Source organism: Plectropomus leopardus, chromosome 16, assembly GCF_008729295.1.
Source record: "Plectropomus leopardus isolate mb chromosome 16, YSFRI_Pleo_2.0, whole genome shotgun sequence".
Taxonomy (NCBI): Eukaryota; Metazoa; Chordata; class Actinopteri; order Perciformes; family Serranidae; genus Plectropomus; species Plectropomus leopardus.
The window spans coordinates 14,776,564-14,804,521 of record NC_056478.1 but is presented as its reverse complement, the minus strand read 5'-3'; the positions used below and the strand labels follow the sequence as shown (position 1 = coordinate 14,804,521).

The 27,958-nt window shown below is 38.2% G+C and overlaps 2 protein-coding genes across 2 annotated transcripts in view; one reads left to right on the top strand and one right to left on the bottom strand.

Annotated features, from left to right (window-relative positions):
• otofa (otoferlin a) overlaps positions 1 to 15,375 on the top strand; it is a 106,656-nt gene extending 91,281 nt beyond the window's left edge. Inside the window, exons 32-48 of the mRNA XM_042503597.1 lie at positions 123 to 152; positions 259 to 399; positions 491 to 566; positions 2,998 to 3,113; positions 3,205 to 3,339; positions 3,750 to 3,887; positions 4,467 to 4,594; positions 4,952 to 5,122; positions 5,311 to 5,471; positions 6,075 to 6,217; positions 6,303 to 6,391; positions 6,652 to 6,750; positions 6,958 to 7,056; positions 10,573 to 10,814; positions 10,947 to 11,125; positions 12,221 to 12,321; positions 14,505 to 15,375. Of these exons, the coding sequence (XP_042359531.1) occupies positions 123 to 152; positions 259 to 399; positions 491 to 566; positions 2,998 to 3,113; positions 3,205 to 3,339; positions 3,750 to 3,887; positions 4,467 to 4,594; positions 4,952 to 5,122; positions 5,311 to 5,471; positions 6,075 to 6,217; positions 6,303 to 6,391; positions 6,652 to 6,750; positions 6,958 to 7,056; positions 10,573 to 10,814; positions 10,947 to 11,125; positions 12,221 to 12,321; positions 14,505 to 14,685 (2,229 nt within the window). The 3' untranslated portion in view covers positions 14,686 to 15,375. The remainder of the gene's footprint in view (positions 1 to 122; positions 153 to 258; positions 400 to 490; positions 567 to 2,997; positions 3,114 to 3,204; positions 3,340 to 3,749; positions 3,888 to 4,466; positions 4,595 to 4,951; positions 5,123 to 5,310; positions 5,472 to 6,074; positions 6,218 to 6,302; positions 6,392 to 6,651; positions 6,751 to 6,957; positions 7,057 to 10,572; positions 10,815 to 10,946; positions 11,126 to 12,220; positions 12,322 to 14,504) is intronic.
• A 10,435-nt stretch (positions 15,376 to 25,810) lies between these two features.
• LOC121955239 (dynein regulatory complex protein 1-like) lies at positions 25,811 to 27,691 on the bottom strand. The gene is made up of 5 exons (XM_042503096.1): positions 27,654 to 27,691; positions 27,072 to 27,161; positions 26,912 to 26,995; positions 26,659 to 26,792; positions 25,811 to 25,978 (listed from the first exon to the last, which is right to left on the bottom strand). The coding sequence occupies exons 1-5, from the start codon at positions 27,675 to 27,677 to the stop codon at positions 25,885 to 25,887; spliced, it is 426 nt and encodes a 141-aa protein (XP_042359030.1). The 5' UTR covers positions 27,678 to 27,691; the 3' UTR covers positions 25,811 to 25,884.
• Positions 27,692 to 27,958: the final 267 nt, after the last annotated feature.

Here is a 27,958-nt window from a genome sequence, read left to right as displayed (position 1 = left end):
ATAGTAGCACCGCTTTATGTCCTGCCCTTTTTACCTGCCTCTGGTCATGTGTCGTTCCTACCTGCATCATCCATTGTGTGTATTAACCCTTGTGTTGTTTTATGTAACGCCCCCTATCATAGACGTCTGACGCTGTTGTAAAAGTTGACATGGTAAGTAATAGCTCCTTTAGAAATTCGTCGAAGTTAACCGTTGCCTAATTGTGAGTAAAAACTGAGCTACTGTGAATCACTTTGAGTGTTTCAACTGTTTCAACAGACTGAGGAAGAGAGTGACAAAGACAAAAAGAAGAAGAAAAAGAAAAAGAAAGGAGGAGGAGGGGAGGATGAGGATGAGACAGATGAGAGAGTGCTGGACTGGTGGTCCAAATATTTTGCTTCAATAGAGACCCTGAAGGAGGTTTGTCTATTCTTTTATGGTCTGTTTTATTCACATCTGCATGTTTTTGCATACATGAAGTCCTGACAACATAATTTACCTGGTTCTGCAGACTCTCAGAGCGCAGGAGGTGGCTCAGGCAGAGGCGGAGGAGAGAGAGGACCTGGAGATAGCTGCAGAGGCAGCAGGTATTGAACACCGCTAAAACAGTCGGGCTCACTGCCAGTGCACCAAATGTCTGCTGCTTTGATTTCTTTTAAAGGGAAAGGTCACAAATATTGGATTTAAAGTAAGAAGACATACTCTAGACTATTTTTACTTAGTTTTTCTTTGATTTTGTAAAGAAAAATTCTCAGTCGTTTATTTATTTTGAGTTGATAGCCTTCAGGAAGTTTATTTTCACTTATTTTTTTTAACTTTTCAAAGAGTAATTCCCAGTTTATATCTTTTATCTTTGAGTTGATTGGCCCCAGGATTAAGAAAATGTAGTTTTTTTTATTTTACTTTTTATATATATATTATATATATATATATATATAATTATATATTTGTTTTACCTTTTTAAGAGTAATTCCCAGTAGTTGTTTTTTTCTAAATTTCTGAGTTAATAGCCCTCAGCATTAAGAAATGGCAGTTCTGTACTGCCTAAAATGGCAGGAAAAAATCTGTTCTGATTGATACTTCATGCGAAGGAGTTTAATATGGCTGAGTCTGAAATCACTCCCTATTTACTATAAAGTGCACTATATTTACCATCTTTCATTGAAGTTAATGTCACAGTGGAATTCATATAGTGTTGTTAAATATAACAACAATAGAAAAAAAGTGGTGTTCTCGACCTCGTTCACTGAAGCTGTGTCCCAAATCCAAACAACATACTAATCCTTAACATGTACTCAATGTTAGTCACCCTAGTATACAGTTTTAATGGTTAGTATACAAAAATATCAACATACTTTACAATTTTATATTAAAAGGAAATGTAGAGCATTGCCTCCTTACGTGTGTGAGTTGTATGTGCAGTTTTACTACCCCCTACAATTAAGTTATTTATTTATTTTTTGTAGTTTTGAGCAGGCTCTGAGGAACGCTACTTTGCCTTCCTTCCTGTTTTTCCTGGTTGCCACTTGTGGTATTACAGCAAAAAATATCCACTGCGGCCCCAAAAACATTTTCTCCATGAATGTCTGACCTCACAAATGCTCTTTTGGATGAATGGGCAAAAATCCCACAGACACACTCCAAAATCTCTTAGAAAGCCTTTCCAGAGGAGTGGAAGCTGTTACAGCTGCAAAGGGGGGACCAAATCCATGATTATGCCTATGGATTTAGAATGGGATGTCATAAAAGCTCGTGTAGGTGTGATGTGTAGATGGCCCAATACTTTTGTCCATACAGTGTACTTTCTGGTAACAGTCCCACAATGCTAAGTGTCAAATTTTTTTGGCAAAAATGACAGCTGTCAGTAATGACCTAAAATGCTGATAATTCAAAAATGTCCAAAATCTTAATTCACTTACTCACTGTAAACTATAGAGTGATAAATATAAAGCTAGTGGTGAGTGAGTGAACGGAGGAGTGATTTCCGACACAGTTTTTCTGAGATTTGCGCTCTACCAAAAGTGTGCAGAAGCATCGCTATGTGCTTCCTGCTTTGGTCTCTTTGCTCTCAAGGATTTATCCACCCATGCTCATCCATGAACATGAGTTGAACATCACCATATTCATAATCATTTCCTACATCAGCATGACCTCCCAGCTCTGTAGTACAAATGAAAGCTGGTTGATGCAGTCTCACTGAATTAACCTACATCTACACCAACATGCATTATGACATAAATTATGTACTGTTAGACTGCAATCCATGCAGCATAAAACTTCTTTGAAGGTGTAGCATGAGAGGATATATTGTCAACTTCAGAATCGAATTTTTAATATAAACTGTAAACAGTAAAGATGGTGTTTGTGAAGTAGTTGTAAAATTTAAACTACATTTCCCGTGAACCCCAGTAGCCTGTGACCATCATTTTTTCTGAGAACTGTAAAATAAAAAATGACAGTCATGTAATTTGATTCATGTATTAACATGCATTAATGTACCATATGATACTTTTAAAGAACATGCTCCTATACCTACCAAAATGTTTTTGCTTTCCTCCTGGAGATTAACTTAACACTGGGCTGACAGGGCAGTGGTTGCTGTACTAAGCACTACTGATGTGTTTAGTTGGTCATAAGTTAACTTTTTTGCACCTGTAACCACACCGAACAGTGATGTCACAGGGTCCTGGAGTGCACCTGTCTATCACTGCTGCAAGGTGAGAAGTGTCCAAAAACAAGAGTTTCAGGTGAAGTTAAGTTACCCTTCTGAATATATTAATTACACATTTTGGAAAGGTTTTTATTCTTGAAGTGACTTTTCCAGCATACAGGAACATTGGACTACATTTACAACATGAATTCAGGGGAACTCCCGTGATAAACACATCTGTCAGCTTTCATGTTGCATGACACGTGTAGCGTGCCACCCCTCTTCATGACTCCAACCCTACTTTGTCCATATCCACCTCCACTCACCCCTCCAATCAGATATGAAACCTGATGACCTTCTTCTGAAAGGCTCCAAGACAAAGGAGAAGAGCAAAGAGAAGAAGAGCAACAAGGACAAGAAGAAGGGTCTGGCTGCAGAGGGCTCTGAGAAACGACCTGTTAAAGCAAAAGTGGACGAGTTGATGGTCAGTATGTCATTCTGTCATTCACACCAACAAACAATAAAACACAGATACAAACACTATGTTTGTTCATGATGTTTGTTGACTTATGCAGGTCTACAACAAGGAGCTGGAAAGTGAGTTCGGCAACTTTGAGGACTGGCTGCACACTTTCAACTTGTACCGAGGAAAGGCCGGAGATGATGACGAACACGCTCTGGATGACGACAGGATTGTCGGCAGATTCAAGGTGGGAAAACACTCAGTAAAAGCAAGTATGTCCTAGCCAACTGGTAACTTCCGAATGCTGTAAAATGACGCCATAAAACCCACTTTTATAGACTTGCTTTTATGTGATGTTGTCTATTTTGATTTATCTATTTTAGTTTGTCTTTTAAGTTATTGTTTTATTCTGTCGATCGTCTTTAATTCTATTATTAGTACTATTATTGCTGTGTTTACTGCTTATATTCTCTGAATTTCATTTACTCTCATTGGTATGGGTTTTTGTTGTTATTTTTGTTTTTCAATTGTTTCTGTAGTTAATTCTACTTTAAATTTTGTCTGGCCTTAGTTTGACATTATTGTTATGTTGCCTTTGTAAGAAACCCTTCTGAATAATGAAGCAGAGGTTAACCTGTTCTTTTTTCTGTCACCCAGGGATCCTTATGTATGTACAAGCTACCTCTGTCTGAGGAGATCACGAGAGAGGCAGGATTTGATCCTAACATGGGCATGTTCCAGAGTATTCCACATAACGATCCAATCAACGTCCTTGTCCGTGTGTATGTGGTCAGGGTGAGTGACCTTCTAAAAATAAAACACTGTACTTCATACCTGTAAACACTGGGTTGTGAAAAAGAGGGACATTTTCTGGGGTATCGGATGGCCTACTTGCAACATCCCCGACCCCAAATAACCCTACATCACAAATTAATACAATAAATACATAGATGTAAACTAAATGACTTATAATGAGCCTTAAATCTGCAGCTCACATTAAAATGTACTAAGATTTACATCACAAAGTGGCGCTTCCTCGAATGTGAGCTTAAACGTGTGCAGTGACAAGTGATGCACAGCACGTCAGGTGGGGTCCTTAGGGTTGGGTTGCCAGGCACCACAATACATATCCTACAGTCTGGATGTATCACCGAAACCATGAAACACGCATCTGAGTCATATCAGCATGAAATCAAGAGATGGTGGGAGAAATTACCAGTTGGGGGCAGGGCACGAGAAAGGGTTCAAAATATGGAGACTCTCGTGTAAATGTTGGCAGGTATGATAAAGCAGTTCAAAACGCAACACATCATAATAAACATTAACAGATAAATACTGTTTCTGATTTTATTTAATTGTTTTCCTCGACCTCAGGCTACAGATCTTCATCCTGCTGATATCAATGGGAAGGCTGATCCGTACGTTGTCATCAAGCTGGGCAAGTCAGAGGTCAAGGACAAAGAGAACTACATCTCCAAACAGCTCAATCCTGTATTTGGGAAGTAAGTTGAGAGACAGCTACTCCTCATGTTTCCCTTCTGCATCGGGGCTGGTTCTGGGTCAGTTTCTGATCTAGAACCAGTTCTTTGTGTTTCGACAGCCAAAGAACTGGCCCGAGGCCAGAAGAACCGCTTCCAGGCAGGTACCAACACTTTGCTGGGCCAAATGAAAGACCTGCTTACATCAGGGGCTTGGGCTGGGGTTATCGTGACCGACCAAAACACAGTGGCAGTTTGGCTGTTACTAAAAATGTCCTGTGCAGCAATATTCTGAACAAGTCTGAATCCCTCTTCACATTTACTCTCAATTCTTAATTCTTCTGAACGTATTCTGTTCATCCTCCACTTGTCTGCGCTCAGATCATTTGACATCGAGGCCACGTTCCCCATGGAGTCCATGCTAACTGTGTCTGTTTACGACTGGGACCTGGTTGGCACTGATGACCTGATTGGGGAGACAAAGATTGACTTGGAGAATCGTTTTTACAGCAAATACAGAGCCACCTGCGGCATTTCATCCAACTATTCTGTGTGAGTATCCATTTGTACAATCCTTTACATGTTTGAGTTATTGGTTTAGTTTCACTATACATAACCACACACCTGTATTAATTTTCATTTCAAAAGCTCCAATTTTGTCCTCAGTTTGACTGAATTTAGTACTCTGAATATATATACTGAAGCAGTTCAGTTACCTCTTTGTTATCTGTTGATGGAAGCCATGGATATAATGTTTGGCGGGACCCGATGAAGCCAAGTCAGATCCTGGCGAAACTCTGTAAGGACTGCAAGATTGATGGACCTCATTATGGGCCGGGGGGCAAAGTCAAGGTGGCTAATCGAATCTTCCTGGGACATACAGAGATCGAAGATGAAAATGGTATGGCTGCATTTTTCTCCTAAAACTGAGACCTTGTCAGTCTGCAAAGCATTGTACATCACTTGTTTAAACCAATACCAGTATAATATGATATACAAGTGATCACACAAGTAGTCTCTGATTTCAAGAGTTATTTTACAAGATTTTAATCGTAATGTGTTTTTGGTTTTTGTTACAGAGATATTTCTTTGTTTTTCCCTTTTTTGTTGTTATTCTTTCATGTTCTTGATGTTTTCTTACATAAACAGACTTGTACACATTAAGCTTTTGACTTTTGTCAGAGATTTCAACTACATTTGGTCTTCTACTGAGAATATGTTATCACTTATAATCCAGCCAACCCAGTTGAGAAGTAATCTGATCAAATCTGGATCAGGACGATCCAGTCCAGTGTTGGTTTGAGAAAAAAAAATACAGTTCAAAGTAAAATGCATTATTTGATGGATTGGCAAAACATGGGATCTCTAAATCTGGATTGTGGTTCTGATCCAGATAAAAAAATTTTTTTAACGAGGCCCAGATACCAGCAATCTTATGAAATTATCGCATTTGCCTTTTTTTTATCTGTGTGTTATTCAACCTTTTTTTGTGTGAATATGCCAGGTCTGAAGAAGCAGACTGAGGAGCATTTGGCTCTGACGGTGTTGAATCACTGGGAGGAGATCCCGAGGGTTGGCTGGAAGCTCGTCCCTGAACACGTGGAGACCAGACCGCTGCTGAACCCCGACAAACCCGGCATCGAACAGGTAGGAAAGACCCACACCTGTCTGGAGTCATGGAACAGATATTAAATTACAGTCATACATGATTTTTTTCTCTGTGTATTTAAAGGGCCGTATTGAGATGTGGGTTGACATGTTTCCCATGGACATGCCTGCCCCTGGACCTGCGATTGACATATCACCACGGAAACCAAAGAGGTAGGCTCTGGCTGGAGGGAATACGACAAACATCACAATGATTATGTCTTTTTTTAATTATGAAAAACTGTAAGTTCAAGATTTAATCGGTAGCACATTTCTTAATAGCATTCAAAGTGTCTAAAATTTTTCAGTTCTTCCAACAGAATACGTATTTTTATCCCCAAGTTAAATTATGGTGAGTCTGTTTGAGTAGTTAGAGCTCCGTTTACTGTCAAATATAAGTCCAACTGTGTGTTCCTTCCTCCCCCCCTTACCAGATATGAGCTCAGGGTGATTATTTGGAATACAGACGAAGTAATACTGGAGGACGATGATTACTTCACTGGGGAAAAGTCCAGTGACATATTTGTCAGGGGGTAGGTACAGCGGGACGCGGCGACCAAGCCTCATCCCGTGGATGTGAGCTGTGTGTGGATTTTTTTTTTTTTGCAGTTAACCATTTTTTGTTTTGTTTCCATTTTTATCTGTGTGCGTTTTTGTGTTGTTTGTCTTTGTGTTTGTGGTGTGTCTCCCTGTCTGTCGTCCTCTCTCTCTCCTCTGGTCAATGCTCTGCTGCTGTCTAGCTTTGAGCTTCGTGTTGTTATTTGGAACACTGATGACGTAATTCTAGAGGACGATGCTTTCATGACAGGAGAGAAGATGTCTGACATCTATGTCAGGGGGTAAACACACGATTCCATCGCATGGCTCGTACAACTACCTCCCTTCCTTCCTCCTGAAGCTCTGGAGTCATTTCTTTTCCCCCTTTCCAATTCTCCATCCAGCACGTGACCTCGCTTGTCTTTTACTCTCCAAATAGCATGCTGAAAACTAATACCAAATGAAAAATGAGTTTAGTCAGGATCAAACCACAGAAACAACTTTTTGAGTAATTACTTGCCAAAACAATCCACAGATATGCTGAGACTGAGTCACTGTTCGTGACCTTGGGAACTGTAGAAATCTTTTTGCACGGACATAAAGTCGTTCAAGTGCTTAGAGAAATGAAATGGCTATTTTGAACATCTACATTGTCGTGACTTTCCTCCCTGTTTTGGTTTGTTGAACTACTTTTTTCTTTTATTTTTGTTTAACTACATATTTTTGTTTGTTTTTTTCTTTATTTTGTTTTGTTTTCTGTCAAACTACTTTTATTTTATGAAATGACCGTTTTGCTTTTTCTCTATCAAACTGTTGTCTTATTTTGTAAAGAAGCCATTTCTCTTGTTTTTTGTCAACTACTATTTTCTTTTTGTTAAATGAATAGTTTTTCTTTTTCATCAAACAATTTTATTTTGTGGACTATTACCTTTTTTGTTGAACTACAATTTTCTTTTAAATTATTTTATTTTTTGGTAACTATCATTTTGATTTTTGTCACGTTATTATCCTTTTTGTTAAACTTCTGTTCTCTTTTTGTTTTTTGTTTAAAATATTAGTTTTATTTTGTTGAATTACAAATTTGTTCTATTTTTGTCAAACTACCATTTTCTTAATTATTCAACTGTGATTTTGTCAACTACCTTTTTCTTTTATTTTGCTAGACTACCATTTCCTCTCTGTAAACCTATTTTATTTTGTTCAACTACCATTTTCTTTTCTTGTCAAGCTATTGTTTGAACATTTTGTTTTGTTTTACATATTACCATTTCTTTAATTTTGGTAAACTACCTTTTAAACAAAAAAAATTCCGAGGTCAAGATTAAACTGTTAACACTCATCTGTCATTATGATGATGATGATGATGATGATGATGGATTAAGGTTTGTGGTTTGGTCCTGTTTCTTAGATTTTACTTTAACTTACTTTACGTAAAGACTTTCGAGATATTTGTAATTTTAATTTTAAGGTATTTGGAGGCTCTTGCATGTATTGAACTGAAGAATAAGCATGACGGTACGACAGAGCTCCAATGTTTTTGATAACATTGTCATGTTGCAGATTGGTCCCAACACCGGACCTTTTCATGGCAGACATTTTGACTTGTAGGTGCAGTTACATTAGCCTTCCATCCAGTGAAGTTACTTTACTCCGAAGCCCCCAAAAAAATCACAAGGAATGCATGCCTGAATTCATTTAAGTGAGTGGAAGACAGCGATAACTCACAGGATGGAAGTGAAATGTGACCATAAACCTATGAGAGAAATAGCACTGGTGTAACTCTTAACATTAATAATGTCTCATTACATTAAGTGTCCCAGTGCACTATGGCAGTACAGCATGCACTACAACCCCAGCTCCTCTGAACTAAATGCAATGCAGCCATTATTAATGAATTTAATTGTGCTTTTCTTGTGGCTACATGTAAAATTTCTACAATGAAAAGGGTCTTTTTGATATTTTACTCCTGTTAAAAGATATTAATGTCAGTGTTTTGCGGCGCCTCCTCATTCCCGCATCTCTTAACCAAACTCACTTTTCCCTCAGCTGACTTGGCGTCACCTGTGGGTGTGTCACCTCAGGACTGCACTGTAACAAACAGCGTGCCATCCTCAAACAACTCTAAATACTTGGAGGATGATAAAACTAGTTTAAAAATCAAGATCTTTATTCAGTGCTGACACAACTGTCTGCACTGACCATAAAGACAGGAGGATGGGGTTGTTGCAGATGGATCCAGTGTTGTGATACAGTTATGCTTCATATGTTGCGTCACATGAGATCAGTAATGTTTTAATGACATTTTTACCCAAGCCAAACCCCAGTGCTTTTCCACCTTAACCCCAGCCTAATTTATACCAGTGCATCTCAGTTACCAAATCCTAGCACATTCCCTGACATTTTTCCACTTTTCACTGAGATGTTTTAAGGTGAAAGTCCTTTGTCAGCATACTTTTTCATGTTTTTTATATTTTTTTGAGAACTGAGAGTGCAGCTTCCCTCCTGCTCCTCCTCACTAATGAAGCCAGTCTCACTCTACTGTTGATGAAAGAGCTCCAGCCAGCACAGACTGTCCTCATAGCCTTTGATCCTCTGCTGTCTGCATCCAGACACTAAAGATGAAAGATTTTTTTAAGGACAGTTTCACTAATGGCATTTTTGCAAGCTTTATGTATGCATGGCTTTGAAAAATAGTGTGAAACTCCAACATCAAATCAGATTTTATGTATCGTTTAGATGTGTCTCGATTGAATGGGAAGGATCAGTACTTGGCCAGATCAATGCAATTTTTAATTGATTGGGATCGGTTATTTTGAGCATGAGCCCAACCTGATACTTTGTTTGCATCCACTGTCACACAGGTGTCGTAAACTGAGAGCACTACTTGCTGCAGATATTCAGGTTTTATTTTAATGCTGCTACTCCAATAGATAGAAACTGATTTTTTTTTTATTTTCAGCTTTAGCTGTAAAGTAGAACTGAAGTAGAATTGGAATTTTTATTTTACTGTAGTTTTACTATAGTAGTGTAATAAGCAGACGTGACCGATTTTTATTTGTTGTGACTGGGAATGTTAGAGTTAAACTGTAACACTACTCTGAAGTGGACTTGTGATTGTATAAGTCATTTATTGGTTCTGTTCTGTTTTGTGACAATGCTACACTAAGTGGATTCAAGTGCAATTCATGAAGACATACTTTAGTTTGTTTACTTTGTTATTTTTACTAAGTGGAATTGTGATAAGAGCCATATAAAAATGTTCTTAGTTTGTCAGTGTTGGTATTTTGTAGAAAAAAAAACATAAATTAAAAACCCCTAGGGACTGTTTGGATATAAACATAATTTCTTATAATCATAGCAGAGCTAATAAACTGTTGAGCATGTACACTGGATTGATTTCAATAACTTTAAAGTACTTTAAGTATGCACTGTGCAGCTGCATTATCCAGGTAAATACAAATATCAGATCTGGACTCGGTTTTGGCAGATACACAATATCATATGGGGGCAAAAGAACTTGATCGGGACATCCTTTGTATCGGTCACCAACATTTATCTGATTTGCTTTTGGGGAGCCACATTATGTGTTTTGATTTTGACCTAATAGCATCATCTCTCTTGTTGGCAGATTGGTACATTGAACATGTCCTATGCTCCTTTTAAATCAACCAAATCAATACTCAGTTACTAACAGACAATTGCAATTTCCTACTTGTTAGACCTTAGAGGTGCATGACTGACAAAATCACTATGTCCACTTGTCTCAACCATGTTCCTGAAGGTTGACCTAACTCTGATCTCTGTGGTTCTTCCCATAGGTGGCTCAAAGGGCAGCAGGAGGACAAGCAGGACACAGATGTGCACTATCACTCTCTGACTGGTGAGGGCAACTTTAACTGGCGCTTCGTCTTCCCCTTCGATTACCTCATGGCTGAGGAGAAGATCGTCATCTCTAAGAAAGAGTCCATGTTCTCCTGGGATGAGACTGAATATAAGATCCCTCCTCGCCTCACGCTGCAGGTCTGGGACGCTGACCACTTCTCTGCGGATGACTTCCTGGGTGAGGAGCAAATGCAGAGCTTAAGATCTGATTAAAAAGAAATATATATATATATATATATATATATATATATATATATATATATATATATATATCACTATCTTTATTGTCTCTGACTATCACCACACTCAGGTGCGATTGAGTTGGACCTAAACAGGTTCCCTCGTGGCGCCAAGACGGCCAAGCAGTGTTCCCTTGACATGATCCGAAATGAGCATGAGCTGCCGACCATTTCCATCTTCAAACAGAAAAGGGTCAAGGGCTGGTGGCCATTTGTAGCCCGGGATGAGAACGATGAGATGGAGCTAACGGTGAGTCAGTCGTTAAATACTGAGCACATCATGAGCAAAGTCACAGCTGCGCCACACATGAAATCATTTTCTTGAAAATCTCTTCATGTATCACTTTTAAACAGCGGTTAGAAAGCCGCCCTCGACAGAGTAAAACCTGAAATCTAACAGAATAAAGAACAATATGACCATCTTCCAAAACATTGATTGGACAGAGTAGCTTAAGTTACATCACACACAGAGGTAGCGTGATTTCATTATCTGCTCAGGTCCCCATCAGTCTACTTTATCTTTATATAGAAAATAGTTGTTTGCTGCTGTATTAATGTTCTGAATGTCTTATACAGCCCCTTTAAAGCAAGACAATAAAAGAATGAAGTACAGAGTTTAAACACTTAGAATCTTTTCTTAACAAATGTTTTTTTTTTGACTATCATCAATACCTAATATCTGGAGCCAGTGCAGCCGTGGCCTGAGGTTCGGGTTGTCGGTCTGTCTCTCTGTCCATCTGTCTGATTCTTGTGACTGCGATATGAACGCCTTTAGGGAATTTCTTCAAATGTAACACAAATGTCCCCTTGGACTCAACAATGAGCTGATTAGATTTTGGTGGTCAAAGGTCAAAATTCAAGGTCACTGTTACCTCATCTGTCACATTCTTGTGAAACTGATATCACCTGATGTGATTTTAGTGGAAGAGAACAAAGACAGTAAAATTATGTTTCTATAGGCCGGCAAAGATAATGGCAGACGGCACTGCTGTTTAAAAGGTTTTTTTTCATGCTACGGGTAGGAATGGACGTTAGGTAGCTCATTCACACAAGAAGAAAATGGGCAGTCTGGACAATAATTGGACATAACTAGAAAATTAGGAGAAATCATCACAAAATTATTTTGAATATATTTTGATCCATTCTTTGTAAACAATACAGCATCACAACAAATTGTCGCGCATGTTTTCTTTTTACCGGTGTGGCATTCCATCTGACGTCTATCATCTGCCTGATTTCATGTGAATGCAGCATTAATCTGTAAAGAGAGAGCATAGAATAGATCAAGTATTACTATGCTCAAAGCAGACTGATTTAAATGACATTTATTCATGCGTCATTGCAGGGTAAGGTAGAAGCTGAGCTTCATCTGGTGACAGCAGAGGAGGCGGAGAAAAGTCCTGTAGGTCTCGGACGAAATGAGCCTGATCCGCTGGAGAAACCAAAGTAAGATATTCAGACTACATGTAGAATCTAACGCTCACAAACACACACACACACTCTTGTTTCACTTATCAAATTTGAGGATGGTTGTGTGCGCAGACATGACCGTTTCTCAAATCTCCTCTTCAGTAAAATCATTCTCGCAGTGCAAAACGCAATGAATCAAATATTACAAATCACAAATAATCAGGACCTAATATTTAATACAGATTTGGTCTTGTTTGACCCTGCACTGCTTTTTGCACTGTCAAAAGGCCACTGTTACACTTTCGCACTCGTTTCTCCTCCTATCATCTCTTCAACTGTCTCCCTCTGTCTCCCCCTTCCCCTCCTATGTGCGTGTGACTCCCCCTTTATCCCTGTTTTTGCCTCCATCTACATTCCTTCCTTCCTTCCTTCCTTCCTTCCTTCCTTCCTTCCTTCCCTCTGTCTACCTCCTTCCGGAAAGTCGCCCGGACACCAGTCTTATGTGGTTTCTGAGCCCTCTGAAGTCCATTCGTTACTTCATCTGGCACAACTACCGCTGGCTGATCCTCAAGGTCCTGGGCCTGTTACTGCTTCTGCTCATGCTGGGCCTCTTCCTCTACTCAATCCCCGGCTACCTGGTCAAGAAGATGCTGGGGGCCTGACGCGCTGGTAGCCCCCGCCCCCTCCTCGCTGTCTCTGCTTCTCTATATAACCCCTTCGCTTCCTGGACTCTGCTGCCCTTCCTGTAGTCGCTCCTGTCCTGTCCTGCTAAAACTGTGTCTTTGTTTCTTCTCTGTCTCTCCTCTGTTGCTTCAGCTGTAGATTAGTCTCTTTCTCTGCTATATCTCGTATCAATTTTTCTGCGTGACAAAGTGTCTTTTACCACCACATTCCATTAAACGTCTTATAACTGACCGACTGTAGAATTACAGGTATAGAAACATGCAGGGCTACTTTTAGGTATAGTTTATGTCATAAAGGACACATGACAGAGATGGGAAAGATTCACATGTAAAGTAATTGCAAGTGTTAACTATCACGATCAGGCAGCCATGTTTGTCAGACTCTTCTGCATTGTTAAGAGATGTACAAGTTTAATGTAGCTTCTAAATCCAGAATTTTAGTTAAATTTAAATGCAGTTATTGACAATGAAAAGTCATCAGAATAAAATGTTTCCATTGTACGTTTCTGCAAACCACGAGTACTTGCGTATCATTTCAGTGTTTCTAAGGTTACATGGTATACGAGCCGACTTTGTTATCAGAAGGTGGAGTGGATGGTGGATAGATGCTGTGTCTCACCGCTTTTAGCCACCAAACTTGGGTGTTTTGTAGCAACCCGTCACTTTTTTTTTTTTTTTTTTTTTTTTACTGGAGATGGTGATGATTTACTGAGACATCACTATCATCAGTACCTAATATCACTATCCCTGATATTAGAGTGGGGGGGTTATAGTGGGAGGGAGGTTAAGAATTAGGTGAAGGTGGCGTGCGGGGAGATGGAGGAGTGAGTTAATGTAGGGTTAGGAGAGGCGAAGAAAGGGGAGAGAGAAACAGGAAGCGTCTGTTTTTTTCCAAAAGACATGCCATGTTTCCTGCCAAGACACTGCCACAAAAAGCGATTTTTTTTCTTACCAAGACATTGCTGCATTTCCTGCTGGGATTGTGTCCCCCAAACGGTGGTTTTTGTGTCTGAACCTTACCATACGTTAACCATAGTGCTGTTGAAATATAGTGTCTTAACGTATCCACTACATAATTACGTCCAAATGTTAAGTAGCAGAAACATACAATGCCAACATTTATTCTGCCGAGGGGGTTAAAAAGAGACATCAGTGGCTGTCTGGTTAAAGAAACAAGCGGCCCTGGAGAAACATCAGTGTTCAGAGCTGTTGGTCAACCATCCATCCATTTTTATCAGCATATTCACTGCATAAGTTTTATATTGCTGAGCTTTTACTCTGTGACGTGATTTTTTGGTCCTCTGACACTTAATATTGATACAAACATGAGCATGCTGCAGTGAAAAATAACTCAAATGCAACTAGCTGACTAGCCACTAACACCAGCCTTCTGTCTCTTTTATTCCTCCCATGTTTCATCCTGTTTCTCTCTCCCCTTTCTTCGCCTCTCCTAACCCTACATTACTCCTCCATCTCCCCGCACGCCACCTTCATCTAATTCTTAACCTCCCTCCCACTATAACCCCCCCACTCTAGTCGCCCAGACACCACCTTTCTGTGGTTCCTGAGCCCGCTGAAAGCCATCCGCTACCTGGTGTGCAACCGCTACAAGTGGCTGATCATCAAGATCGTGCTGGCCCTGCTGCTGCTCATCATGCTGGGCCTCTTCCTCTACAGCATGCCGGGCTACCTGGTCAAAAAGCTGCTGGGGGCCTGAGAGGCTGCTGGGAGGACAGGCAGGGATGGGGGTGGCCAGCCGGATAGATGGATGGATGAATGGGGGAGACACAGGGAGTAGATGCTGGTTTGTGAGCGCAAACTAGGAAAGTAAAATGAGTCTCACTTATAAGGAAAAGGGGATTGGGAGTCTGATTGCATTATTTCCTCCTCCCTTATCCATTCTGATCATCTCAATCAGCTCGCCACCTTCCCTCTGCAGAAAAAGGCAGAAACCACCCAAAATGACTTACGCCCCCCCCAATTCATGAGAACCACTAACAGGCTAATCATTTATCCGATCTGCAGCAAGCATAACAAATCTAACGCTCAGCATCTGGACTCCATCCTTGAACTGACTAAAAAGCAATCATTTGCTACAAAATATAACCCGTGATGTTCTTATTCCTTTCAAGCAATGTTACCTGACAATGAATGTTTCTTTATTCTGTATCTGTTTTTACAACTTTTACATTATTTATTTATTGAGTTAAGTCACAGTGTTGGGTTAGTGGCCACGCGATTGCACGGACATTCATTTCAAGTGATGCTATTATATCTTCCATGACTGCCACAATGTCAGCTGTTGATTTAAGTTAGGGAACAAATGAACAATATGTTAAGTAACATTTTGCTCTAACTCCCTTTTAAGTATTAATAAGTGCTATATAAATACTAAATGAAGGGTGTACTGTATAACACACTATAATGTGGATATACACAGAAATAAGGTAATTTTTAACTGTTTATTAGTGTACAAATTTTTAAAAAATTATAATTTCTCCAGTGACTAAACCTGTGTTTTATTATTTCTCATTTAAGATCTGTTAATACACCAGCCTCTGATTATGATTATCTACAGGAGGACTTTACGTTGTTGAAAAGAAAACAACAATAATAAACACTTAAAACTAAGTTTAACGTTCACATACGGCTTACAAATACTGAATAGTGGGAATTAAAGCAAAGTGTTACATTTTTTATTGAATAATTTAGCTCTTGCAGTCTTTGCACACTTCAAGAATAATAATGAAGAAACAAAAATAAAGATGTCTATTTTCCTAATTAAATCCAATGAGACAGAGAACAACATAACTTCAAAATAAATTAATTAATATGAGTTCTACAGGGTTTAGTTCAACTGCAACGTATCAAAGCAACCAAGCCAGACTTGAGTCATATAATTATAATAAATAATTATTTTAAAAATGAGAATAGCTGGATAAAGAATATTATATGCACATATCTTTGACAAATTCTGGTTTAAACCGCTTCAAAAGCAACAAACACTTCAAGGTCATTACTGTTTTATACTTAAACGTAGACGTATATGTCAATATGCATGCGTCGTTGTGTTAACTGACCACAGAGGTCGTGTGCGTTGGCATGACTGTCTCTCCAAATCACCAAAACCTGCTATCTTTAACATTACAGATAATGTAAAGATGATTTCATGGGACTTTGATTACAGTGCACTTGATAGGAGTGGTGAAAGGGGATTGATTCTCCAAGCTCAGGCTCCATCTCTGTATCAGATGGCGATGTTTGCGGTGTTAGTTACTCCGTTTCAAATTTGACTGTGCTTGACCTCATTTGTGTCTGTTTGTGATTCTGTGTTTCACCAATTAGAGTTACTGTTTGCACTAAACTTGCCTGTTTTTACAACAAATTTGTGTTTATATATCTGTTGAAACGTGTGCAATATTTACTTTTTGTCTCTTTAGTTCATTTAAAATAAATTGAAATCAATGGACAACATGTTTAAAGATTGTTATAGGGACTATATTAGATATATTAACAATGGAAAGAATAGTTGTATGTAAAAGGGTCACTTTTAATGTTTTACTCAGCTGATCCCCCAAACAAGCCTCTGCCAGGTAAGGAATGACAACGTCATCAATGCTAGTACTCATACCTAAAGTTAGTAAGCAATTCAACAATATGTACATTTATTAAAAGACAATAACTATTTCTTCGGACTGTGAACACATGGGTCCCTGTGAAATAACTAGTTTAGTGGGGTAACCTAGCATATACAGACACACTGCATAGAAAGAAAGAAAAAACAATTTCAAAAGTATATGTTTGGACGACATACTAAATATGACTTTTTTGTGCTATTTGAATTACATACTATACTCTGAACTTTTTAATGCAATTCTGGACAGCATGCTATAGCGTGACGTTTTTGTGCTATTTTTGACGAAATACTATAGTATGACAATTTGATGCCATTTTGGATTACATACTACAGTAGGGGTGTGACGATCCATCGTTCTGCATCCATATATCGGCTAAATGAGCAACGATCATGTAGCATCTATGCGAAGTATAAACATTGATCAATATCATCCTCTTTCAGGCGTGCCCTTATTTTGAAAGTCTGTGCCACCGTTACGCAGCGTCGGGATAGGGAGCGGCTAAGAGAAAGATGATGAGGATGAAGCTGTTGACTCGGGAATAAATCATCAGTGTGGAAATGTTTTCGGAGAAACTGCGAGTCAGCAGATGGCGCATGTCAAATGTAAACAAAAACCAAACTGAGGAACAATGACGTAACTGCCGGCCTCTTGACTGAGCTCTCGCTAACATTGCCTTAGCTGCTGCTAAAAATAAGGTGCATGTAAACTGACAGTCATCCGTGCTGTTCTGTCGCAGGTGGAGGGATTTAAACCAGCGGTGAGTAAGAGAGAGCATAAATAATAGCAAGTTGGTTAAGTTATTAGTGGAGGAAAAGTCCGCCAGCCGCTGAGCTAATTTCTGCAGTGTAAAATGCCATAGCCTTCTGCTTAACACAGCATGTTGTACATATGGGAGAAATGTGACCTACAAAACACAGCTGTTTTATCTATGATCCTTGACAGATTTTATAGAGTTTCTTCCTTTACTGGAAAGATGTTGATAGTCCACGTTTTGAGGAATATGGGAGAAGTTTGTCTTCCATGTTAGACAGCCCTGACAGTTTAGGGAAAGAAGTATCATGGTTTGAATTAAACTGAAAACATTTTTCCAAAAAGCTTGATCAAACAGAATGAACCAGTTTTCATTATTTACAATCATTTGTATATTCTTTTTATCTTTTCTGGCCACCTATAGTATTGGCCTGTATTGATCACAGGCCACTAATTGGAATGACTTTTTGGTGCTATTTCAGATAACAAACTGTAATATTTTTTGGACATTTAACATATTATTATTTTTTTTAAAAACCATAATGTCACATGTTAAAAAACAACCCAAAAACCAATAAAATAATATGGAAAAATGTCAAGAAAGGACATGTTCGGAAAACTACTGAAAACTGCATAAAAAAGCATGTGGAGACACTCCATACCATAGAATGTTCGGCCAAAAACACCATAATATGGCAGTCGAAAAAATGACCAAAAAAGCAAGGCTATAGTATGGCAAAAATGTCAAAAAATGACATGTCCCAAAAACACCTGAAAACACCTCACAACAGCTTAGCATTAAAACTTGCAAAAAATGGCCAAAAACACAATAATATAGCATGTCAAAAAAAATTACCAAAACAGCAAGGGCTATAGTATGGCAAAAATGTCAAAAATGACATGTCCCAAAAACAGCTGAAAACACCTGAAAACAGCATAAAATAGCGTGCTGAGACACGCCATAGCATTAAAACTTGCAAAAAATGACAAAAAACAACCTAAAACAGCATGTCGAAAAAATGACCAAAAAAAGCAAGGCTATAGTATGGCAAAAATGTCAAAAAATGACATGTCCCAAAAACAGCTAAAAAATACGTCAGAATAACATGAAATTGCGTGCTGAGACACGCCATAGCATTAAAACTTGCAAAAAATGGCCAAAAACAACCTAAAACAGCATATCGAAAAAATGACCAAAACAGCAAGGCTATAGTATGGCAAAAATGTCAAAAAATGACATGTCCCAAAACCAGCTGAAAACACCTCACAACAGCATAAAATAGCATGCTGAGACACGCCATAGCATTAAAACTTGCAAAAAAATGGCCAAAAACAACCTAAAAAACAGCATGTCGAAAAAATGACCAAAAAGCAAGGCTATAGTATGGCAAAAATGTCAAAAAATGACAAGTCCCAAAAACAGCTAAAAAAACGTCAGAACAACATGAAATTGCGTGCTGAGACACGCCATAGCATTAAAACTTGCAAAAAATGCCAAAAACAACCTAAAACAGCATGTCGAAAAAATGACCAAAACAGCAAGGCTATAGTATGGCAAAAATGTCAAAAAAATGACATGTCCCAAAAACAGCTGAAAACACCTCACAACAGCATAAAATAGCGTGCTGATACACGCCATAGCATTAAAACTTGCAAAAAATGGCAAAAAACAACCTAAAACAGCATGTCGAAAAAATGAACCAAAAAGCAAGGCTATAGTATGGCAAAAATGTCAATAAATGACATGTCCCAAAAACAGCTGAAAACACCTGAAAACAGCATAAAATAGCGTGCTGAGACACGCCATAGCATTAAAACTTGCAAAAAAATGGCAAAAAACAACCTAAAACAGCAGCATGTCGAAAAAATGACCAAAAAAGCAAGGCTATAGTATGGCAAAAATGTCAAAAAATGACATGTCCCAAAAACAGCTAAAAAATACGTCAGAACAACATGAAATTGCGTGCTGAGACACGCCATAGCATTAAAACTTGCAAAAAATGGCCAAAAAAACAACCTAAAACAGCATGTCGAAAAAATGACCAAAAAAGCAAGGCTATAGTATGGCAAAAATGTCAAAAAATGACATGTCCCAAAAACAGCTAAAAATACGTCAGAACAACATGAAATTGCGTGCTGAGACACGCCATAGCATTAAAACTTGCAAAAAATGGCCAAAAACAACTAAAACAGCATGTCGAAAAAATGACCAAAACAGCAAGGCTATAGTATGGCAAAAATGTCAATAAATGACATGTCCCAAAAACAGCTGAAAACACCTGAAAACAGCATAAAATAGCGCGCTGAGACACGCCATAGCATTAAAACTTGCAAAAAAATGGCCAAAAACAACCTAAAACAGCATGTCGAAAAAATGACCAAAACAGCAAGGCTATAGTATGGCAAAAATGCAAAAAATGACATGTCCCAAAAACAGCTAAAAATACGTCAGAACAACATAAAATAGCGTGCTGACAGACACCATTGCATTAAAACTTTCAAAAAATGGCAAAAAATAACCTAAAACAGCATGTCGAATAAATGACCAAAAAAGCAAGGCCATAGTATGGCAAAAATTTCAAAAAATGACATGTCCCAAAAACACCTGACAAACACCTGAAAACAGCATGAAATAGCGTGCTGAGACACGCCATTGCATTAAAACTTGCAAAAAAATTGCCAAAAACAACCTAAAACAGCATGTCGAAAAAATGACCAAAAAAGCAAGGCTATAGTATGGCAAAAATTTCAAAAAATGACATGTCCCCAGAAATACCTGAAAACACCTCAAAACAGCATAAAATAGCGTGCTGAGACACGCCATTGCATTAAAACTTGCAAAAAATAGCCAAAAACACAATAATATAGCATGTCGAAAAAATGACCAAAACAGCAAGGCTATAGTATGGCAAAAATGTCAAAAAAATGACATGTCCCAAAAACAGTCAAGAAGCACATAAAATAGTGTGCCGTCAAAAAATGTCATAGCATAGAATGTCGCAAAAATAGGCAAAAACATTATAGTTTCACATGTCGAAAAAAATGACCAAAAACGGTATAGAAGGGAAAAATTTCAAAATAACTTCATAACCTAATAACTGAACCTCATAATGTTTACCGAATAAAATTATCAAGGTACAATTACCATACCATTTTAATAATATTTTTTGTGGATGTTCAACAATTTTAACATACTGCACTTTGAACAATCTCTTAAAACAGCTTTTTGAGGCCTGCATTTTCAGTAACTAAGCCACTTAAGGCCTTCAATTCAAGTAAAATTAAACAGGCACAAAATTAAGGCCTACATTTTAAGTGAAAGAAAGCAAAATAAATCTTCTGACTAAACAAAAGAAAGTTTCTCTTTAAGAAAAAAGTGCAAACGGAGCTTTAAGTACCTGATTTTCTCTTCTCTTCACACTCTGTTCTTCTTCTTCCATTCCTAGTGAGAGAAATTGGCATGTTAGTAGCATTCTCATGCATATATGGAGGTGCTCATTGGTTAGCCTGGAACAGTACTTTTTGATGATGTTCATAACAGAGAAGGGTCTCACAGCTGTAAGTCAATCCAAACATGGTCAAGGTGTGAAGTGCTACTTTGGTTAGACCATGGACAACAGTCTGAGATACAGTCTGTAGCCAAAAAGTAGTGGTGTCCGATGCTTCAAAATGCTCTGCACATCTGCTTGCAGATCAGTGAGGTCTAGCTGTAAAGATCCAGTATGCACCTACTTGAAGGTCTGTGTCACCTCCTTTGAAAATCCTATGGCGTATCTGATGATAAATGGATTCTGGATTAGCAAGAGGAGATGCTTGCCGAGCCTGAAGCTGTGGAATTGTTGACTGAAGTTACTAATCAGCTTGTCTGTGAAGTCAACATAAGGAAAACATCACTCTGGCCCTGGATCTGTTCCTGGAGGTTTGGGAAGTGGACGCACGGTCCTCGAAGATCTGCTTGTATTGTACATCGTACAAAATAACAACAAAAATTATCTCGTCCAAAATAGCGTAAAACAGTCACAGCATAGTATGTTGTCTATGATTTTTTATGCTATTTTATACACTACTATAGTTTGACTTTTTTAATGCTACTTTGGACAACATACTATAGTATGACTTTTTTATGCTATTTTGAACAGCATACTATGGTATGAGTTTTTTTTTTTTTTATATTATTGTGGATGACATACTATACTATGACTTTTTTGTGATATTCTGGACAACATACTAAACTATGACTTTATTCACTCAACTTTACGTGCCTTGATTTGTCAGTAATATCACAATCAGTGTCTAGACTGTATATGAATTTACAGCCAAGTCATATTTTACAGCATAAATAAAATAAATTATTTCTACAAAGACTTGTACCAGCGTTTTTAGCATACTAACCAAACAAATAATCTACTGAACCAAACTCCATGACAAGATTTTGTCATTCACCTCATTTGTTGTCACTAACATCTGAGGAAAAGTCCCTAGAAATATGAGTCAAGCTGATAATCAACTAAGTTCACAGAATCACTCACCTTTACGTGCCTAATGTGTTTGGCAATATCACAACAAGTTTTTAAACTGTGTGAATCTAATGCCAAATTAAATTTTACAGCATAAAAAAATTAAGTGTTTACCATGAGATTCGAACCTGCGATCCCTTGCATTGTATCTAAATGTTTAGTCCACTGAGCTAAATCTCATAACATTTACCTAATCTAAACTTAACATATATTTATTCTTAGTTATGGTGGTGACTGCTATATGAGTGGAGCTGACAGTCAACTAAGTTTTTTCCAGGACAAAATCAGTATCGGCAGCAACGTCTGTCGAAAGTTGACTGATAGATGAGTCCAGCCGATATTTCTTGATTTCGACAGACTCACCTGCCGATACTGCTTTTACCTGTTCCGGGACCACTTCACCTTATTTATTGTCAAAAACAATATATCACTCAACTTTACGTGCCTAATTTGATCAATCAGCAATATCACAGCAAGTGTTTAAACTGTATGAATCTACCGCCAAATTAAATTTTACGGCAGAAATAAAATAAAGTATTTCCAATGCAACTCGAACCGCTGACCCTTCGCATTCTAACCAAATGTTCAGTCCACTGAGCCAAATGTCCAGAGGCTTTGCTGACGCAAAATTGACATGTCTTTATACTTAGTTGCAGTGGCGACTGATGGATGAGTAGAGCTGGAAGTTGATTAAGTTCTTTTCAGGCAAAATTCAGTATCAGCAGGTGCGTCTGTCGAAAGTCGACTGATAGATGAGCCCAGCCGATATTTCTTGATTTCGACAGACGCACCTTCCGATACTGGTTTTACCTGTTTCAGGGCCACTTTACCTCATATATTGTCAAAAACAATATATCACTCAACTTTATGTGACTAATTTGATCAGCAATATCACAGCAAGTGTTTAAATTGTATGAATCTACCGCCAAATTAACTTTTACGGCATAAATAAAATAAAGTATTTCCGGTACAACTCAAACCAGCGATCTCCCGCACAGTTATTCAATGGTTTAGTCAATTAGACAATTTTTTAGAATGAAACTGAAGAAATCTTTTGCTCAGTTACAGTGGTGACATCTTTAGGAAGTTGGACCGATAGATGGATGGAGCCGATAATCAACAAAGTTTTTTCCAGGGCAAAATTCAGTATCGGCAGCGACGTCTGTCGAAAGTTGACTGATAGATGAGCCCGGCTGATATTCCTTGATTTTGACAGAGGCATCTGACAATACTGCTTTTACCTGTTTCTGGACCGCTTTACCTTATTTATTGTCTAAAACGTCAAATCACTCAGCTTTACGCGCCTAATTTGATCGGCAATATCACAACAAGTGTTTAAACTGAATGAATCTACCACCTAATTAAATTTTACGGCATAAGAAAAAAGAAAATATTTCTGGTAAGATTTGAACCAGTAATCTCTCACTTTCCAACCACACAAGTGATGTACTGAGCTAAACCTCTGAACACTTCCCAGAGTTGAAATTAAAGTGCTCTTTTGCCTTCTCGCAGTGGTGACATCTGTAGAAAAGTAGACTGATAGATGAGTCGAGCCAGTAGTCAGGTAAGTTTTTATCAGAGCAAAAGACTCGATCCCGCGATCTCTTGTACTCTAACCAAAAGCTCAAGTAACTGAGCTAAACCAACACACAATGCTTGAGCTCAAAATGATATCCTCTTTTGTGCAGTTATGGTGGTGATGTCCAAAAAACTCACATTATAGCATGTCAAAACAAACATTAAAAAGTCAAAGTATAATATGTTGAACAAAAGCAAAGCATGGTATTTGGAAGCAGCTGTTCAAATGTATTAGTATACAATGTTGAAAAACTGCTGAAAAACTCCTTGTATATTCTGTCAAATGAAATGGCAAAAAAGTCTTAGTATACTACGTCAAAAAAAAAAAACACATATATTAGCATGCCAAACTAAGTGTTCAAAAAACAATATCATAGCATGTCCAAAATAGTCATGGTAAATGTCAAGAAAAGTTGAAAAAGTCATTGTACAGCTTGTTGAAAATGTCACACTATATGTTAAAAAAGATTTTTAAAAATCCAACAGTATAGTATGTCAAACAAATGTCATAGTATAGTATGTCGAAACAGCTGTTGAAAAAGTCACAGTATTAGCATGTCCAAAAAGTCATAGTATAGCATGTCAAAAAAACTGAAAAAAATGGCATAAAGTCAAAGCATAGTATTTTTTTAAAATAGTTAAAAAGTCATAGTATATTATGTATATTATCAAAATGATATCAAATTTTAAAAAAATTTACAGTCACACAAGTCAATTTATTATCAGTCATTTGTCTCTTCAAGTGACATGTTCCTCAGTTGTCTCTGCATGTAAATAATGAATGTCTCATCTCTGAATGTCTCTGCAGCCGTCCCAGCAGCAGCATGTCGTGGCTGCTGAGCCCGCTGAGGACGGTGTGTCTCCTGGCCTGGAGGCACTACCGGCTGCACTGTGTGGTGCTGCTGGCTGCTGTGCTGGGTTTGCTCTTCCTGGCTCTGCTCTTTTACTCATTCCCCTCAGAGATTAGCCATAAACTCTTCAACTCTGCTGGATAAAACCACTGAACTGTACTGTTTCGTATGCACTTTGTATCCCGTATCAACTGTTGTTTATCTTTCTATTGATACAGTTATTTGTCCCCCTGTATTTTTCTTCTGGGACTGGAAAATTAAAAACTGCAATCACAACATGATGCAATAAAGTCTTTATTTTACAATGAGAATAAATCATTTTGCTCTGATAATTTCACACACTGTCCCAGTTCTGCTGATTCTAAATTAATTTTGGATTATGGCATCTCAAGCTATGTGCCATCAGATAATCAAAGTTGATAGTTTTTAGATTTATGGATAAGTTCATTACACTTGGTTTGCCACTTATAAATATTTTTAATATTGTTTAATCTGCCAAGTATTTTTATGATTAATGGATTTATCTTTTGGTTTGTAAAATGTCAGAAAATAATTAAAAATGTGCAGTTCCCACACCCCCTGCTAATGTCTTGCTATTCTTTGTGTTGCCCTACCAACAGTCCAAACTTTCATATATTCAATTTACTATTTAAATATGACGAAGTAAAGCAGAAAGTCTTTACATTTAAAACGCTGGAAACAGCGAATTTCTGGCATCTAAAAAATATTTAAAGGTTCCATAAAAAAAGTGCAACTTTCATATATTTACATTTCCTGCTTGCTTGCTGGTCTACTGCGGCCTTGACTGGTTTATGTGTTAGGTAAAGCAGAGCAAATATTTAAATATAGTTTACCCTGTTTTTAGGTAGCTAAAATATGGTTTGCTGTGGTCCTGTGCATAGTGGTACATTGTTTAGTTTCTGTGCCGGTAGATTTAGTTTTTCACAGATAATAACAAAACAACACAGCGCAGATATGGAAGACCCTGAAATACCGACCAACTGGGACGGGGGCTCAAACAGACTTGTTTCCAAGAGAGGGTAAATGCAGATAGATTCAGGCATAATGTGTGAGAAAAATACTGTTTTTGAACATGACAGCATGTAAACATGTTCTAGTAAATACCCAAAATACAAAAATGAACCACAAAATGAGCAATGAGCAACTTTAAAGATGAGCTGGGCATAATATTTGTTAAACTGGTTAACTTTCTATTGACTGACTTTTTATTGATTAGTTCAATAGAGCTTTGCAATTTCCTGAACTACTGTTAGAGAAGTTCCTCTCTTTCATTATCTGAAAAACGTTGTGACACATGAAACAAACTACCACACAGAAGACAGGAGCAGACACACACACACAGACACACACACACTTATGAGGTGGGAGAATGTTGCAGCACAGCTCAGAGATGTCTGCCAGGACCACACTGGAAACAAAAACAAAACATTTGTGTACAGATGGATGTTTGCTTTGTGTGTGTGTGTGTGTGTGTGTGTGTGTGTGTGTGTGTGTGTGTGAAGCTGTTAATTACTGGTACTGTTTATTGAGTTCTGTGTCGTCCAAAGGTTTCACTTTGTCGTCAGAGATGATATTGCCCATACTCTCCCCGTAAGCTTCTGAAGTATGCCAGGTTTTTATATGAAAACTGTGATGTTGGCGGACTGATCGCTCCCCTAGAAAGCACCGGGAACACATAAGCATCACATATTCATAGAGAAATACCATTGTATCTCATGGTTTCATATTCAGACTTTACAAACAGTCCTTTTAACCACCATGATACAGCCTCTATTGGCATGGAAGTGCATACATGATGGAGAGAAATCCAGAAGGCGGTTTGAAGGAACAGTGTGTTAGATTTAGGGATATGGTGACATCCAGTGGTGATTACATATTGCAGATTGCAAGCACCTAAATTTCCTCACTTACGATTCCCTCCGTCTTCATTGTTCAGGAGGTTTTTAACAAACAGACCAGATGACTAAAACCAGTAAAAACACTGATAAAGCAGTTTAGGTTGAAAAATTTGTGTTTTTCTGAAGCTGCTCTGCTTGTCATGAAGGGGGATTTAACTACGGTGGCCAACGTGGCAACGCAAATAACCCTATCTAGAGCCAGAGATTAGTTTGTCCTTTCTGGGCTACTGTAGAAACACGGCTGTGCAACACAGCAATCTCCATAGACAAGGACCCACTCCCTTTGAAGATGTAAATGTCTAATTCTAAGGTAAAGAAAACACAACAGTTCTTATTTTCAGGGGATTTTACACTAAAAATAAACCTATTATATTATATTCCATTTCTGGCTAAATCCTACTCACTCTACCTTTAAAGGTGTGTATCTGTGGTCTTACCTTGTCCTCACGTGCTGCTGAAGGAAGCTTTTTAGAGCAGGCACAACATGGTTAGGATGAATGAGTTCAGAGCTCAGATGTGTCTCCACTTCCTCTGCCTTGTTGCTGTATTCATCAAACTCAACACAAATATCCTGCAGGCAGAAAAAGCGCACAACGAACAAATTGTTTAATTATAATCATCTTGTTTATCAAAGATTCAATGCCATATTTTGTACAAGCATCCATCCACTGCATCTCTTTCCTTCCCCACCTCAGTCCGCTCTCTCTGCTGCTGTTCGTACTTCAATAAGAAATGAGCCAACTTGGGCACATCCTCCTCTTCAAGGCCAAGAGACTGAAAAAAAAACAGGTTGTTCAGTATTTGCTTCATACAGTCCAACAGCACAGTGATGCATTAATCAGAAACTCACACAAAGTAGAGAGTCCAGCTTCACAACGGTCTGCTTCTCCTTCTCCAGGGGAGCCAGCAGGTTCAGGAGTTCATCGTCTATCAGAAACTCCTGAGAAAGAAGGAAGGAACGCCGAGCTGAAGATGCTTGTCACATGGGGGAGAGGGATCCTTGTTTTGTTTTTTAAAAATGTGTGTATAGTGATTACAAAACATAGAAGTGAATAACAGCGATTTGGTGTGCAGACTAAGTAGGTCTGTGAGAGTTTGTTTTTTTCCTGATAGAGAATTAATGACATTGTGCCGCCATGCTCTGCTGGTAATGTCAAAAATAGCACGTGTGCTTTTAACTTTATCAAAACGAATCGATGATAAATAACCCTCATGAATGAGCTATACATCAATAATAGTAATGAACATAACTGAGCAGGATCCATGATATAGAAACACATGGCAAAAAATGGCATGTTGTTTAAGAGACCTCTATATTTTCATAAATAGTTTTCAGGGAAGCTGGTGTCTCATTAAAAAGGTAATTCACTGTTTGAAAGAGCCTCTGCTCAATAAACTCTTCCTTTAAAAAACATGAATAATTGTTTCTCACCGCCTCATCACACAGCTGCTCCATCACTTTCTTCAGTGTCTCCATGGACAGCTTCCCTTCCCAAACCTCTGCACCACTCTCACTCTGCCCTGCTGTCCCCTCTTTGGACATGTCCATGTCTGTCTCTCTCCCTGCAGAGTGCCTGCACGAAGTGAAGAAGGGGTTAAAAGAGAAGAAGAAAAAAAAGTGGTAGGTTTACATTTTGTCAGTAATTCTTTTAGCAGACAAGATAATTATGACTCACTTTATTTGCTTCTGTGCGCGTTCAAATTGATGGATGCTGCATTTGTTGTCCATCTTTGTAA

Bases quoted from the DNA above. Each gene is read 5' to 3' on its own strand.
- LOC121955239 (XM_042503096.1), bottom strand. From the start codon at position 27,677: ATGGAGCAGCTGTGTGATGAGGCG. The intron at 27,162-27,653 runs GTGAGAAACAAT...CTTCTTTCTCAG, and splicing joins AGCAGCTGTGTGATGAGGCG to GAGTTTCTGATAGACGATGA. The intron at 26,793-26,911 runs GTGGGGAAGGAA...TTCTGCCTGCAG, and splicing joins AGCAGAGAGAGCGGACTGAG to GATATTTGTGTTGAGTTTGA.